Source organism: Rhinolophus sinicus, linkage group LG12 (genome assembly GCF_036562045.2).
Source record: "Rhinolophus sinicus isolate RSC01 linkage group LG12, ASM3656204v1, whole genome shotgun sequence".
Classification (NCBI taxonomy): Eukaryota; Metazoa; Chordata; class Mammalia; order Chiroptera; family Rhinolophidae; genus Rhinolophus; species Rhinolophus sinicus.
This window is the reverse complement of record NC_133761.1, coordinates 12,277,356-12,294,797: the sequence shown is the minus strand read 5'-3', so window position 1 is coordinate 12,294,797 and position 17,442 is coordinate 12,277,356. Positions and strand designations below refer to the sequence as shown.

Here is a 17,442-nt window from a genome sequence, read left to right as displayed (position 1 = left end):
TTGAGACACATTTATGCTTAACTTATTAAATTTATAAGTTATTGATTTTCTTGGGAATGTTTTGCTTATTAGAGTCGAAGCTTATCTGAGCAGGTATTTGAAGTGCTTGTAAAAAGGCAAATTCATTAGATGTATATATAATTGAAGCTTTAAAACATTTAAAGGAATTTTTATTAAGTTTGTTAAAGTGACTTGTTTTGAAAGGGACTGTAGCATGTTCAATGTGAGTTGATCAAACGGTGAAAGAAGGCCCTGTTATTTTGTATGAAAATTTACTAGACTTATAAAGATTTAGTTGAACTTAAAAGAAACTTTCATGAAAACTGGGTCTCCACTCTCCACATTTGTTACTTTATCAACCACCATTAATTTTTAACCAAGAAACTATGCACATCAAATGTACGCTGATTCTTATTCTAGTTGATGTGGTTATAAGTGAGACTTTCAAAAGCATTTTATGAATATGTGTGGGTTCATTCATTCATTCAGCCCTGGCACAGTGATGGGTACTATGACACAGCCACAAATAAGACTACAATGTTATGGGAGATGAGATTTACTCAGTTGGAGGAGGCTTCAGCAAGCAGGTGGCCCGAAGGAGCAATAGACGCTTACCAGGCAGAGGGGCAGGGGAACAACATTCTAGGGGGGTGGAACAGCATTCTAGTGGGGTGGAACAGCATTCTAGGGGTGTGGAACAGCATTCTGGGGGTAGAACAGCCTGAGCAAAGAATGCATGGGATATTCCTGGAATGGTGCAATTTTGTGATCCCGGTAGAAATTTGAAAAAAAAAAAAAAAAGATTTCTCATGAACCTTTTATGTCATTTTCTGATGGAGAGTTCGTGGCAGGATTAGGGTATGTTCCAGAGTGAAAGTACAGAGTAAGTCAGTCATCCACAGGTAAATCACCTGAGCAGATCCCACCCAACTGGCAATGCAGTGCAATTCCTAACCCGATTTTCAGAGTCTTGTTGCTCAGGGAATCATAATCGCTAACATTTATTGAACTCATATTATGTGCCCGGCTCCAAGCACTTTACAGTGTTAGTTCACTTAACCCTCAGAGCTGTAAGAAATCGATTTATTATCATGACTTTTAGAGTCGAGGACATTGAGACAGGAGTTAAGTAAGGTGACAAAGGTCACACTGCAGGTAAGTGGCAGGACCATGCTCTGAACCTTGCACAATCGTTTCCTCTTTCTGGAATGCTCATGCCCTTATTCTGCTGAGGCCAGCTCCTTCTCACCTTTCAGGTCCCAGCTTCAGCACCATTTTCTCGGAGAGGCCCCCCTGCTCAGCCTATCTTAAGTAGGTCCCCCTTGTTATTCTGCATCTCAGACCCTTTATTCCTTCATAGCACTTATTACAAATTAAATTCTTTTCCTCCTTTTTTTGTCTTTCCCACTAGCGTCGAAGTTCCATGAAGGCAGGGACCTTACCTGTCTTGTTGACCATCCTATCGTCATACCTTGCACAGAGTCTAGCATATAGTAGTAGTCAGTCAATAATTGTCTTTGATGAGTTCATTGATATTGACTTCCAAGTTTATTATTCCCTAATCATTGTACTATCCAGACAATACGTGGAAAGATCCCCTTTCCTGTATTATATGCTGTATTATTGACTCAGGTTGGTACTCAGCAGCAAGCTTCTGTTTCTATGTATTCCTAGAAATGGTACAACAGTGATCAGTTTCTGGGAGAAGGAATATAAGCCTCGCTAGGCGAAAGATAAACATACTCAGTATGATCAAAAGCCAACTTGAATTGACACACACTAAAAATGTACCAGTGTATGTTGTTGGAAAAAAACATTTATTGCAATTCAGTGTCAAAAATTTCTTACAAAAATATGCCACCGTCTGGTACAAACAACTATAAAAAAAATCAGTTCCTCATGCAAGAAAAGTGTGCAAATAATTTATACAGAAGGACTCAGCTCACACAATATTAAATAAACACCTTCACATGTAATTGGTCTAACCTTACACTTTTAGTTACAATGTGCATCCCCCTCTTTCCCCATAGCATTTTTCATTAAAAAGGTAAAGGCTCTAAGCTTAGGACATGGAATTTCATATACACCCCCTTTAGCCAGGGTGACTGGCACTTGGCAGAATAAAGATGGCACCAAGTGTAGAGTACCAACCACGTGGAGCTTTCTGTTTAACAGGCTGGTGTATCGTTAATTAAACAAACATTTCTATACTCAAAGACAGAAAAAGTCGTGTTCAAACTCCAGAGGTAATGTTGTAGCAGATGGCGTTTCAAGAAGTTCAGAGTTTTGGAGCAGCCATCCATTTTTGGCCAAATGGAGCAGGGCCTACGTTTTGAGAGATTTTTCAGGAAGCTTTGTTTGCTGAGTGAATTCAAGGACACTTTGAAAAATATCCAGCAGACAAAGTCATGGATCTTGTGATCCCTTGCTCCTTGCTGCCTCATGGAAGATGAGGTTAGCAGAGAGTGAACTTCCACTGGAATGGAAGCTCCCGGGATGGTATCCACAACAGGTACCGGAGGACAGGGAAACGGAGAGGATGGATTAAATGTACCTCTTAGTCTAGGGGAGAGGAAATACCTGCTTGGTAATCAGCAGAACCTCAGTTTCTAGAAAGTAAGCCAGCTGCTCAGCCATTATCTGTCCTAAGGGCCACCTTTGTAATTAAAATGTTAAGTACCCAGGGAAAAATAAATTTGTCAAAGCATGCTGCTCACTTTATGGCAAGCAGATTGCACTCACTAGAATGCTGCACTTATAACAGAGTCAGAAGTCTCTAAGAAACGTTAGGTAGCTCCTTAACTTTTCCAGAAAGAATCAGGGACTTAACAGTTTTGGAAAAGTTAACGGCCAGATGCCTAACACTGGACCTTCCACAGTGAAAGGTCTTGAGAAGAAGCAGGTCGGGTGTCACATGTCTCCAGCCACACCGAAAGGTGCTGGGGAAGGGGGCACACAAGCAAGGCCTCAGGTTTACCCTCAGGTTCACCACTGAGTTCCAGGAGGGCTGAAGCATGTCCCCTGAATATTCTGGACCTGCCATGTCATCTTAAAAGTCAGAGAGAGTGCCAGATGTCACCATGCTAATCTCCCTTCCAGCACTGAAGTCTGGGGTAAGAGTTTCCTTCTCTTGGAAAACCACAGAGGGTTTACTTTCCTTAACAAAACAGAGAAGAAAGCATCTACAGAAAACAATGAGTTGAAAGGAATTACGATTTTGTTTGTTGAAGACATCAAGAGCCCAAGATATATCAGACTCACGTGTCTGCATTTGCCTAACGGTGCAGGGTGTTTCTGAGGTCTTCTTAAACACTAATAGGATTTTAGGCCCGCATCCAGTCAGAAGGGACGGATCACAGACTCAGATAGTTGGAAACAGATTAAAAAAACCAAAACAACAGATGTCAACATAGAAACTGATATAGTTTAGTTAGAAAAAATTCACACATAAAATTACAGTTAAAAAAATTCACACATAAAATAGAGTGTTGGCCATAGCAAGATATCATAGCCCTACAGCCTGGCAGAAAAATATAAACTCAGGTGCATATTTTATGATAAACATTGTATTGAACGCTAAGGATGATAAACTGTCGAACATGTCTTGAAATGATTGACCTTCTTGTACATCACATCACTTGCTTAGACAAATGAAATTCCAAACTCTTTCTCTTCTCCCACATAAAAACAACAGGAACACGGAGCCTCTGTTAATAGCAAGCTCATCATGAACAAGTTTTTGAATCCACAAAGATGAGAACTGAGGCAATAATGCAATAGGCACTCATCGGTTTACTTCACCATCGCCAAGTGAAGCCTGCTCTCGTGTTGAGTTTTGCAGTGGACATCTAGCTCATCTAAAATATCTCCTCCAACCCACTTCCGTGTAAAATCGATCACCACTAAAATGTCATCGTCGCACAGTGTCCCCCCCCCCCCCCGCCGGGGATGTTTTTACCTGTAGTTTCTGCCACTCATTCTCCCACGTGACTGATCCATCTGTTCAAAGGAACATCATTGAGTAATAATGCTATCTAGTTTAAAATGTCATTGGACTTTTTTCTGGATCTTGCTCTGGAGTGAGGGTTCCTAAGCTTCAAAGTCCCTCTCCTCAAATGCTGTGCTTTGTTCTCAAGAAACTCTAGGCTCATTGCTCAGAAACCTTTGAGTTGGACCGAATTTTATAACATCCCTCCATAGGGATGTTGGCACCCATTGCCCTGGACAAAACTCTTTTCTTTTCTGAAAGTTGAAATTACTTCACATTAGGTATCAATTTCAAATTCTGTGTCACAGGGTTGGGATGGGGGTAGGTCCGTACAGCAGCGAGAGTAGAGCATTCTGTCTCTTCCAGCAATTTCCATTGTCATGTCCCCTTCTGGCTTTTAGACTAGCAGTTCTGAGATAGGGATTCTCTGTTTTTTGATTTTCAGTTCAGGTTGTCCTGGGAGGATTTGACAATAGATATTTTATAGATGATTAATGCCCAGGGAACAAGAATTTTCTTTTTACCTCACTTTACTTATACAGGAGGTTCTGGCCATGCTTCCCAGCTACCCTGTGGCACTAACAGCTGCCCCGTGCCCACAAAGCTCATCCCGCTGTCCTCACACAAACCACACCACCAAAGATACGCCATTTCTATTCCCTTCCCTCTCCCTCTCCACCTGCCATTTCCTTTCTTATTCTCCTCTTCCAGTAAAAGAGAGCCACAAATGTCGGTTTCTTTTTTTTTTTTTTCCTTCAAAATTTCCCTCGACTCGGTCACACACCACTGCCAATGCCAGGGGAGGTGGGCGAGCCCAGAGGCACCATCGAGGTAATCACTGTGGACACCATAACCCTGTCACTTATTTATATAGGGACCATGTCGCACTGAGGCGTCTTGCTGCTTGGTGCACGGTGCACAATCACAAACATGGCGGACAGTCCAAAGGAGACTGGTTCGCCAGCTTTGGGCTGACAGTCCAGAGCAGGCAATGCTTCTGGGCCTGCAAACCTGAAGGTGCTGAGGGGCTTCCACCAACTTGGTCAGCACGAAGGGGCAGAGATCAGGAGTTGGTGGGAAGATGTGGAAAGCCTTGCATAAACCTCCAATTATCCGAGTCAAAGGTTCCAGAGTTCTCATAGCAACAATAGAGCCAGCTCCACCCCTCACACCTTTAAGGCAGCTGAGACATTTGAGACAGCCTGTCTGATTTATAGAAGAACTAGGTTTTTCATCCTCAGTGTGACCCTGAGTCGGGGAGGCGGGGTGGGCGGGGGGAGAGCAAAACACACCTCTCAGTATTACAGTGGTTTGTGGCCCTCCAAAGCTCAAGCTTACCCACCAAGATTTTATTGTTTAATCTTTAATTTTTCTCATGAGGGAGAATTTAAATTCAATTTGATTTTTTTCTTCTTAGAGGGTGATAATGAAAAAATACTGAGAAACCCTGGTGTAGGCACACACACTGCAAAGTGAGGAGCAGTCACTGGTTGGCGTCCCTTCCAAACGCAGGTACTTGGGTTGTGTGTTCAGGGAAGGGGATGAAGAGGCCTTGCGTTGCTAGCTGGTCCCTGGGCTGGTTTCTGTACACATTTAATTATCTTTGCCCTCTCCAGGTCACCCCAAGTTTAATCCCTAAGAATTCACTCTTCTTCAACGTGAATGTGAAGCAACTTCCTATTTCTGCAACTTCGTATTTGCCTAGGTACATGCAGGGTGGTAGTTTTATTTACAAAAAAAAGAAAGAAAAAAGGCAAAGCAAATACAATGGCAAGAATATGTACATTGTTGTAGAAAAGCAAAGTTCTATAAAAAGTAAAAAACAAAAACACTCCCTACCCCCTCCCAGGAATATATGACACGAAACTCTCTAAAGCCTGAGATTTCCTTTCCTCCACATAGTTACCTGCTGGTCTTTGCCTAGCAAGATGGCCTGGGGTATGGAGCAATTTGAGGATGAACTCACAGCATCTCTGTTCCCTATTTGGCTGGAACGCCAGGCTTTATTTTATCATCCCTGTGTGAAGCCCTAGCTCAGGCTGACTACGTTTTGATGTAGGATGGAAAGGAAAGAAAGCTCCTCAGCTCATCACCCGCCAAGAGGAACGGCAGCTGGTAAAACGTTTCACTGATATGTCAATCCTGTGTCACAAGACTTTATCAGCACTCTGGCTCCGACCAGTCCACAGAGATACACTTATGCTTATCCATGAAGATACCCCAGGAAGCAGACAAGCCAAGAAATTAAACAGGAATAAGAAAGTCTTCACAGCTACGGGGTGACTGATTCTATCTTTTCTGCAGCAGCACTTCCTCTAGGACTGTTTTTAATTGGCCTTAGGTTGCCCTGAGGGAGCTACGACATGAAAGGAAAAAAGGCCTAAGTGTTTTGTGGTTGTTCTAGGAAAGAGGCAACCCCGAGGAGTGCCCCATTTGCCTAAAAAAGAACACAATGAGGATTGCTTCCAAGCTCCCTTCCCATTTTAAATCACTTTTGTATATGATGAAAAAACAAACATAGACACTGCCTACTGGACAATGCACTTTGTCAGAGAGATCACTGTATACTTTCCGAGGTAGACTATTGTGTGATATCTTCGTAAGATAAGGCCCTATGCCCACATGGGTTTAAGATGGGTACTTCTGTTGCCTTTTCAAAACAAACCCCAAATCAAAACCAAAAACCCAGAAAATTCTCATCTGTAGTTTTTCTTCTTCTTCTTTTTTCTTCTTTTTTTAAAAAAACACATTTTCACGTTGTAAACAAAGCATGTTCTACCTTGTACTCGAGCTTTGCCCTTCGCTTCCACGTCTCTGGGAAACTATACAGGATTTTCAGTGAACATCAAGAGAATTCCGTTTTCATCGATGAAATAGGACTCCTGCCCTTACAGTCTTGCTGGCAAATCGTTAGGAAAAAGAGTTTATTTACAGTATTTCCACTTTTCCATACCAATTCTAATGAGAAGTCCATATTCTTAAATTCCCAGCCAGCGCCTGTGTCTCTCTCCTCCAACGTCCTCTCCACGACTTATCTCAGAAGCTTCGAGCCAATGTTTAAAATGTACACTATTTACAAATGAAGTGTCCAACTCTGTATTCCCAACCAATCAGCAGGGGAACCCTTCTGAAGTGTTGTCATGTGCTGGGATTCAGAACTTGAACAAGTTGATAAAGTCCTGGGGTGAAAGTGAAACGGAGCAGCTCTCTGGGTTATTGGCTGTGCACGGGTGGTCAGTGCCCTGGAAAGGAACGGAATGGTCAGGTTTGAGTTCTCAGAAGCATCTTGTTGGCTTGGAGCACCGTAAGCCATTGCCCAACTCAAAACAACATTCTTCTGCCAAGAATGCCATAAGGACTGGAAAAAACAAAAGAGCTGCGTGTGTGTGCGCGCGCGCACTTGTGCACAAAGAGATGGGAGAATTTGAGGATGGGTGGTTGCAGGAAAAAAATAAACATAACGCAGGGGGCGGGGGAGGTGAAGGAAATTAAGGTCTTTGAAAGTTTCTCTCCCCAGAGACAGAACTGGTTTTACCTTCACCTTCAGCTGGAGGCTGTCATAGTAAAGAGTAGGAAAGGATTTGGCATTGGAAAGCTGGCCCTACTGGCTCTTAGGGACTGGGCTAGGGGTCTGTGGCAGCCACTTCCGAGACACATACCTTCCAGGAAAGAATGTGACAGTGTTTGCAAAGCTGTAGGGTATCTCCATACTGCTCTTTCCGTGGGTAACATCGCACAAGTTTAAAATACATCTTCTTCCAATCCAGCTGTCCTTTGTCTGACAGAATTAATCGCTTGCGGATCTAAATAGCAAATAAAAGTCATTGCAGGAGAGTTAATCAAGAAGAGGTTTTGTGGTTTTCTGGTTCTGAAAAATTCTACTCCCACCTCTACCCCTCTTTTCCATCTCTACCCTGCAACAGCTAGGCAAACATAGGCGAGATTGAAAGAAGTATCTTCTGAGCTCTACCCAGTTAAAATGGTAACTTTTAACCAATCTTTAAAAGAAACAGGTGGTTGGTGACCTCTACTAAACTGCATTTGGATGGTCCTTTATAATTTAGGTGATCTCAGCAAACAACTTGAGTCTTTTCTTTGCTGTAGACTTGAGTGATTATTTCCAGGGAGATGCTTTGGCCCAGTGGCTCTGTTTTCTATTTAAATATTAGAGGCTTCATGAACAGAATTTGTTGAACTCACAGTTCTATATAAAGAAGTTGGAAAACAAACATCTGAGTCTGTGTGAGGAGGGGAAAGAGGCTTAGAGCTGGTGTCAGACGGCCCACATTCAAATTCAAGGCCGGTTTCCTCACCTAGAGAGCCACTTCACTAATTTGAAAACGTCACTTAGCCATTTGTGGTCTCAGGCTCTCCATCTCTTTAAAGCAGGCATCATAATATCTGACACCCTTCAGGGTACCTTTCCCTGGGTCTGTAAAATAAAATGAAATACTATCTGTAAAAGTACCTTAGCTATAAAATATCATAAAAGTATAAATTATTTTGTTATAGAAAAGAAGGACTGGTGCCAATTTGTCAATATTTTTTTTGGGAGAAAGTTGTAAAATGTGAACAGGTTAAGAACGTAGGTTTCTTTTTTCTCCTTATCAAAACCATCTTAAAAAAACAAAACAAAACCTCACACACATTATTTAGAAACTTTCCAGTCAAACCAGGAAGCTCTGGAGGGTGGGCACCCACACTTCAAGCATGAGAAGGATGCCAAGGACGCTGGAGGGTGAGGGTCAGAGAAGAGTGGGAAGGAAGGCGTGCCGGCTGGGCCCCACCCACCTGCCGCTCGGAGAAGTGGTACTGGCACAGCCTCTTCCACAGCAGCCGGTCCTCGCTGAGCACATGTAGGTTGGGGGCCACCTGGCCCAGGCTGACCAGGTCGCGCCCGTCACTCAGCCTCTGCATGATGTTCAGTTGTAGGCACAAAGGCAGGTCGGTGAAGGTGAGGCCCTTGAAGGCAGGCTGCAGGGAGAAGGGGAACCATCAGGCGGTGGGGAGGAGAGCAGCGACTCGCTGGGCCACACCTTCCAAGGCTGCATCTGTCCCCTCACCCTCCGTCTTCAAGATGGTTCATTGATCAGAGATCAAAAGCAGTCATTCTCCCTGCCCCAAGAAACAAGACCCATGGCTGAGGTTACAAAGCACAGCCAGGAAGGGCTGGAGCTGATGGGTGCCAGAGGGATTGTCCTGTTTCACAAAGCTTTGTACTTTGACGTTTAAAGATTCTCCCAGCGGCACATGTTGGATGCTTGGGCTTCACTCAGTTCACTCATGAATGAGATTTGCTACCTTCTGGAAGGGCTCACCGCCCTGGGCAGAGCACCCCCACCTGCCACCCCAGCCTCGTATCTCATTGTCCGCTAATGACCACTGACCCCTGCAAGCAGGTTTTCTCACCCACACCCAAACACGCTGCCCACAAGGCCCTCACCCCCCCCCACCCCCCCAATCCTCTCTGCCTGTCCAAATGTTACTCAGAGCCAGTCAAACCTACTTCCTCTGAAATGCCTTTTCTGCGTTTTGTGACTCTCAGGCCTTATTCTTCACATCTCCCTAGAATTCCTATGATCTCTCTCAGATACCTTTTGCAACAAGCCCCCTCCCCGCCGGCCTTTTGTTATGGCATGCAACCTTCTTCCAAAAGAAAGCTGGAATGGAACATTCCTGTTAGAATGTAAGCTCCAAGGAGGCAGGAATTTTGGTCTTTTGTCCTTGCTGTGTCCCCAGTGTCTAGAAGAGTGCCTAGCATATAGTAGGCACTCAATAAATACTTGTGGGATGAATGAAATGCAAATCATTAAATAGGTAAATAACACCAGAAAGACCCTCACTGATGTGTGTGGGTGTGTGCACACGTGAGTGCTTGCATGTGTGCCCATAGGTACATGCACTGTGAAAAAGGCTGGTCCAGAACCCTTTGGCCTAAATGCCACCATCCACTTTATTCAAACCTAGGGCTCCATGGAGCATTTTGAAAACTGTTCGTCTGTGGATAATACATTGGTAATTAAGCATGAACTTCTCCAGAAGCTTCTTCTACTGTATTCCTGAACTTATACTTAAGCCCTTTATTACTTAAATTGTGATGAGCTCGTGTTACCCCACCCAGACCTAGATCCTTGAAGCCAGGGTCTAGTTTCATATCCCCTACAGATTAGCTCAGCACAAACGACCTCTTTTGACGGCCTACTAGAGGCTGACCCTGGAGGTGCTGCAATGGGCTCATTAGGCTGGCGAGAGATCCAGAAACATAAGCCAATAATTACAGAACAGTCTGTTAAATGCTATCAAGGAGGCATGCGCAAATGCTCTGGGAACCATCTGTACACGGGAGGTCCTCACTAGTATTTGCGGATAGGTCCTGAATAGCAGCTGGATGCTGCCATCTGGATAAGAAGTCAGCACAAATCACCTGAGACTGTGGTTCCTTGTCCTTCCCTTGATTCCTGGGTGAGCTCTTGAGTTTGCACTACTGACATTTTTAGCTCAGTGTTCTGTCACCTCTGGGGGCAGAGCGGGTCACAGGGAAAAAAAATGACAGCATGAAGAACCCTTCCTTAGCTCAGGGGAAAATATCCTGGGAATGGATATCTTGTTCCCGCCTCACAGTTTTAGGGCACTAGACTGTACGAGACACATCAAAGCCGGGACACACAGGATTCCCAGGGGACACACAGTCTTAGCAATTCCATCCTGTGTCCCCTGCAAAGCAGGACAGGCATGTAGAGGAAAGGTGGGCAGTGGCAGGGGGCCGTGGGAAGATGGACTATGGAGAGGAATGGGAGGTGGCATGGGAGGAACCCCGCATCCCAGGTACTCTTGGGAAGACTGGATCGCAATTGCCCCGTGTCCAAAATGAATTGGTTTAGAAGATTCTGAATATCCTTTCCAGCTCCCACAATCTCAGCTTTGGAGCAGTTTCAGCCCCTAACTCATCAGAAGTGCCCATGACTTGGCAATTTTTATCGCTCAGGCAGCTGGGTTGAACTTTTCATTGTTTGCAAAATTCAGGACTTTGCTGGGCTGCAGAAGGCTCTAGACCTATTTGTCGTTTATCATATGCTGCTGATCATATGAGCTCATAAAACTGCCATGAGATTTTCTTTTTGTTCCCAGCACTTCAAAGCATCTACTTTTTTGGTGAAAACTCCCAGGCCAATTATTATATGAACTCCTATAAAGTCCACTTGGCAGAGTTCACGGCTCAAATTTTCAAACCTGAACTTTTCCAAAATCCTTGCCCAGACCCCATGCCAAGCCCTTAACTCCTGATAAATGGTTAACTGCTTGTGTGCTTTCTTCTCTTTTTACATACACATGTAAGAGAAAAATAGGGAGTCACTCTTGCTCCTCCAACCAAGCATTTGGACACAATCCTTTATGTCTACCCTGCCCCCATGTGCTTCAGAACCCTGCCTCCATCACAGCACTGTTACATTTTCCTTCCTACACACCAGTTCTCTTCTTTTTCCCCCCTTCATCCTTTATTATGTTAATTATTTTACCCATAAAAGTTGGCTCCATAGAATTAGATATGAAATTTTGAAGGAAAGCAAGATTAGGTGTTGGGAAGACACTGATAGAACTTTGGCAAATAGAAAGCAATTACTGTAAATGTTACCTTAACATTTTCGTGTAATAACATACTTTTCTTTGGTCCAACCTGTTATAAAGTAGCTTTAAAATACAGTCCAGACTGAAGTAATTAAGTCCGCCCCCCTCAACACATCTTTCTTTCCTTTGGAGAGTTGGGCATTTGTGTGAAAAACTCTTCAGGGCTCTGTGGGTTCCCTGCTCTCAAAATCATGCAGCTCAGAGCCAAGGAGGGTCGGGAAGGAGGGCAGGAGGGAGGAGAGAGCATTGAGTAAAAGCACAGCCTCTGCAGACAGGCCTGGGTTCAATTCCCGTGCTATAGTTTACCGGTGGTGAGGCCCAGGCCAGATTATTCCTAAACTACTTTGTCTCACTTTTCTCATTTATAAAATGAGGAAAAGCATATCTTACAGGGTTTCTGGGAGGAATGGATGAGATAATGCATGGAAGTCCCTACCACAATGCCCAATAAATATTAGCTATTGTAAGACTCCTACTTATAATTCTTCACTAGATGAATTAATATATGTAAGGGACTTAGGTGTCTGCCAGAGTCAGCCCTTAATAATAACAACAATAGCTGATACATTTCCAATACTTACTACATGTCAGGCATGGTTCCAAGTGCTTTCTATGTATTAACTTATTAAATCTCACACCAAGGCTATGAGATATGCATTGTTTTCCAAATGAGGAAAGTGAGACACGAAGAGGCTGAAGAACTTGCCCCAAATCCTACAATTGGTAAATTTTCATCATCATCCATAATATAGGGCGATGTTTTCCAATTGTATTCCTCTGAACTTCGAACAAGTACTTCAGGCAGCTTCAGGTGGGAGGGGCCTTCCCTTCAATCATTCATTCATTCAACTGAAATGTACTGACTGCCTTCTGCTCTGTGCCAGGTAGAGAGTACAGAGCAGGGAACAAAGATGGTCATGTCCTTTCTTTGTGGAGTTGATAAGCCAGCAGATGGAGACAGGAAAGTGAATACACGTATGAGATATTTTCAGACGGTAATAACTACTCTGAAGAAGGTGAGATGACAGTGGCTTCAAGAGAGTGGGCAGTCAGGGGAGACAGCAAGTTTCAAAACCCCAGGTAGGACAAGCATAGAGTATGCAGAGAATAGCTTGCCTTGGCTGGAGTACTGTGAGCAGAAGGGAGAGTGAGATGAAGGGAGAGTGAGATGAACCTCAGGGTTTAATTGGTCCTGCATGGGATTTCATTGGATTTAAAAGGCTTGCAAAAAGCTGGATCACTGAATAAATACTTGGAAGGGAGCTGGATTGAAAAAAAGTTTGGAAACTACTGATGTGAAGAAAGCTTTGCCATTTTAGGAATAAGGAGTCCAGGGTTCTGGCCTCAGCTCTGGCCCTAATTGCTGTGTAATTCGGGAAAAGTTACTGGGCTTCTCTGGTCCCACCCCATGAAGAGTAATAGCAACTGCAATGGCTACCTCTCAAGAGTGTGTGTGGATCAAGTAAGGGGGACTCTGGAGAAGTAAGCTCATAGAAGTGGGTGGATGTGGCCGGGGGGCTCCTGTGAGGTGGGCAGAGGGAACGGAGGCTAGCTCTGGGCAAGGGTGACCCTTCAAATGGGTGTCCCAAAATTGCTGGAGGGAAGATGCCCTTGGGACAAATGGGACTTGCTCGTGTATATCACTGGCTGGGTAATACTGGGTCCTGGGCTTAGAAAAAACAGTTAAGTATTGAGTCCAGGCTATAGCGAATGCCAGAAATCACACAGAAGGTGTAAGTGGGTTTTCTGTGAGAGAGAAGCTGGACATGTGGGTCTCAAATTCAAATTGTCAGACTATGCCTACACTGGAGAGATGAGAATGGGAATAAATTATCCAAATACATCTGGTAGCGGTTCATAAGAAATACTCATATTCTCTTCTAATAAACAAATAATTGAGACAGCTTTTGAAAGATTGCCTGGACTTGTGCTCTGTATCCTGTATGCATGTGTGTGTGTGTGTGTATGCATGTGTGTGCGTGTATGCATGTGTGTGCACGTGTATGCATGTGTGTGTGCGTGTATGCATGTGTGTGTATGTGCGTGTATGCATGTGTGTGTGCTTGTATGCATGTATGTGTGTGTGTGTGTGTGTGTGTGTGTTGTAGCCTAAGTGATTCTAAGGAAGTCACATAACTCTGAAGCTTCTAATTATTCCCTCTGTGGCAGAGTTTAAGAAACGAAGGCCCAGAGAGTCTCTTCATAGTAAAGTCAAGGACACTGCCTTTTGAAATCTTCATAGAGGAAAATAATTATTTAAAAGGGGGTCGAAGAGGTTTTCACATGTTACTTTCTTGAGAGGTGGGGCAGCCCCAACCTTTATCAGGTTGGGTCCCGGAACCACTTAAAAACCTCTGTGGTCAGTGATTAGATAAGTGAGCCAAGTGCTACATGAGCTGCCTAAGAGTGCCTGTCCATTAGTGAGCCTTTACACCAGCATGTTTCTCACATTTTCTGTGAGCCTTGGTCCTCCTGTTCACTATTAAGAGGATAAAAGCTGAGGACCAAGTTATGTTTTAAAAGTTAAAAGAAACTACTGATAGTAGTTAAGCTGGTAATATAGGCCTTTTTTTTTTTTTTGGCTTTGAGTTGAATCACTCATGTCTTTTCTTACATGTATGTTCACAGTCTTTAATCAAAGGCTTCCTTTGTCATAACTATTGATTCTTAGAACTATTAATAGAATTTTAAAAGGTTGGTACCAGTTCCACTGCCATCTCAGCTCTATTCAAGTATTCTAAGCCAGCATCCCCAAAGCTGTAAACAACATATGCTTTAAGAGGAAACGGGCAAAGAGGAGAGATCTCCAAATTGCACTAAAGATTTCAGTGGTAGAGCCAACATCTATCCCAAAGCTGAGTTTCTGGTTCTCCCACCCTGTTTCCACTGGCTGTCATCTTTCCCATACTTTGATCCTGTTTTGCCAAGTTCTCCTTCCCACTCTCTCTTGATCAGGAAGCACCCCAGCCTCCCCTTCAACACCCAGTATAAAGCATCAGAATGGAATGGTCCAGTCTCTTCCATCACCGGACTAGAGATAAAATCCTGGCAGGGCTGCCCGGCACCCCAGCAAAGGAACCGACTGAAGCCTTTCCTGCTAGGAGGAAGCTGGGGGTTCCTACTTACCCTGGTGATCTGGATGTTGTTCAGCTGTTGCTGCCAGTGTAGAATTGTCTCCATTCGGTACACCCACATGTTAATATTCCCAACCAGCACACACTTGCCAACTCTTTGGACCAATGTACATAAGGATGTGTAGAGGGTCTGGAGTAGTTCCCTTATTAGTCTAATGTTTTGCTGGTCTTCAAGGACTTGAGTGGGGAAGAAAAAAAGAAATAATAGTTATGCTACGGAACCATAGCATTTTATTTTCATTTTCATCCATATTTCATTTTATTTTTTTAAACTTTTGTTTTAAACTTTTCATTTATTTTAAGTGTGTATTTCCAGGACCCATCAACTCTAAGTCAAGTAGTTGTTTCAATCTAGCTGTGGAGGGCGCAGCTGACGGTTGCCCATGTGGGATGAAACCGGCAACCCCTGTGTTAACACAGCAACCCCCGTGTTAACACGGCAACCCCCGTGTTAACAAGCATTGCGCTCTAACCAACTGAGCTAACCGGCTGCCCCCAGCCTTCCATATTTTATAAGTGGGCCTTTTCTTCTTCTCTACTCTGCTCGTGTTACCTGGGTCCTGCCTCTGAGGATATGGTTTTCTTTCTCGCTGGGGTTTCTTCTCCACTTGGCTAAGCTTTTGCACTCCAGGTTACCAGGTAGAGTTTCCATTATCTAGGTCTCTCTTTGTTCTCTTCTCCCTGGTTTTCTACAAAGACTCTCTCTTTTCATTGTTACACCAGCACCAATGGCTCACCTGACCTGAAAGCAGTTTCTTTCGCCCTGCAGTGCTATCCCTTTTAGGCGGTCAGTGCTTGGAGCACAGGGCGGGGGTCGGGAGCGTGGGTTCTAATTCTGTATGGGTGACTCTTTGGATGATTATGGACCAATCACTCTCAGGGGCCTCAGTTTCCCCATATGTCCAATGAGTCAGTTGAGCCAGAGACCTAGTCTATGAATTTATTCTGCCTTGCACACAGCTCAATCTTCTAGGAATTTGGAATCCAGAGGCTCAGTGGGGATACGTATTTGCACGGAGAAGCTTGAGAGGCTTATAACAGGGCAAATGGATTATCCCAATAAAAGGACAGGAGGGTGAGGGTCTCACCCTTTGTCACGGGTGTCAGTTGTACCTCTTTCTGAACTGGAATCTGGCCCTTTTAACATGCGTCTGCAGTTATTCATTTCTAGCCACTCACATTCCCTTAAATCTAACGACATGTCCACTCTACTAGAAAATCCATCTGCCCATCCCCCTGCCTATAAAAAGGGATGAGAGAGTGAAAGAGAGCTCACCTTTCAGTACCACTTTTTCCAAAATGTTCATGAAGTTCTTTTGGGCAATGCCACTCAGGGATGTGAGCTGTGACTTTGCTATCAGTTCCAACAGCTGTGGGTAAAAATAGAAGTTGCCAGGCTTAGAATACAGAGATATTTTTCTCCTCTAATCTTCGCTTTTGGGTCACATGACACGTAGATACAGACTGACGACGGGGAGAGATAAATGGCAGGCAGGGCCACAATGCAATAAAAAGCAGATGCTCAAAGTGAAAGACAAATGGGAGGTAATTCAAAACCCAGGAATCAGGCTGAATATTTAATTGCTTTTTTTCTTTTAAATATAAAGAGTCTGGCTTCAGCCAAGGCTAATTCATTCTACTTGTCCTACTTCAACAAGTGAAGCTGACGTATGCCCAAGGGAACAAAACCTCCTATGACCTGTGAATGTTTGAGTGTCATGTAATCACTCCCAGCGGGAATTCTTCTACCCCCGCTTGAACTTCTTCCCCACTGGCACTGACTGCTCTCAAGGCACCTAAAGCTCATGTTCAACACCAGTGTGCACTTTCCAAGGAAGTGGCAATTTTTACTCAGATAGCTGCTGCTTAGGCAGTGTTCAATAAAAAAGGTCTATTAATTAGACATTTAACTTTCTGGAGAAAGAAGCCAACTGCTGGAAGACAGAGAGCTTCAGGGATGTATCGTATATATACATGTATTTCTACTTGAATGCTAGGATACTTGCAGGTCTAGGTTTAGGTTCAAATCTTGGTTTGACCACTTCTTAGCTCTGTGACTGTGGGCAAATATCTTCATCTATAATAGAGCCCCCAAGATGGTGGAGAGCTTTGAATGAGGGCATGCACACACAGCCGTTATAGCACAGTGGCTGGCAAAACTTAGGTGGCAAATAAAGGTGGGGGTGTTCATTGAAGGAGTATGTTCCATTCCCCCCACCCCCCTCATCGCCAATTAAGAAGAGATAAAGATAATAACTTAAGTTGGTGCATCCTGGGAAGTTGGCCCAACCTTTCTTCCCTTCCATAGCAAAATTCTTTACAGATGTGGCAAGATTTTTTTAAGTTCCAAGATTCTATTGTTGAAAATGAAACGTTAGAGTGAAGGGTGTCTTAGAGGTCATGTGGTTCAACTCATTTAACAGATGAGCAAACTGAGGCTTGAGACACTAAACCTCCCCAACGACGCCAAAAGCAGTGAGAGGGCTCAGCAGAGTCTTTCTCAACACAGTTCATGTTTTCATGGAGTTATGACACAAAAGAAGTTGATGTAAAAATGAAAATAGGTAATTTTACCAGAACCCACCAGGCACCCCGCCCCCAAGTAAAACGGACTGGCCTTAGACTTAAAAAGTAAACTAGACTTAGAAAACCAAGACCCCTGTTTTACGTTAGAGCTTGAATCTCTGCTCCTAG

At 43.9% G+C, this 17,442-nt stretch overlaps 2 protein-coding genes across 5 annotated transcripts in view; one reads left to right on the top strand and one right to left on the bottom strand.

The window, feature by feature from the left end:
• NTAQ1 (N-terminal glutamine amidase 1) overlaps positions 1-17,442 on the top strand; it is a 213,786-nt gene that overhangs the window by 45,446 nt on the left and 150,898 nt on the right. The window lies entirely within an intron of this gene.
• Positions 1,799-17,442, bottom strand: part of FBXO32 (F-box protein 32) — a 34,545-nt gene continuing 18,901 nt past the window's right edge. The window contains exons 5-9 of the mRNA XM_019719616.2: positions 16,025-16,118; positions 14,741-14,925; positions 8,780-8,962; positions 7,648-7,791; positions 1,799-7,230 (exon numbers count right to left, since the gene is read on the bottom strand). Of these exons, the coding sequence (XP_019575175.1) occupies positions 7,141-7,230; positions 7,648-7,791; positions 8,780-8,962; positions 14,741-14,925; positions 16,025-16,118 (696 nt within the window). The 3' untranslated portion in view covers positions 1,799-7,140. The remainder of the gene's footprint in view (positions 7,231-7,647; positions 7,792-8,779; positions 8,963-14,740; positions 14,926-16,024; positions 16,119-17,442) is intronic.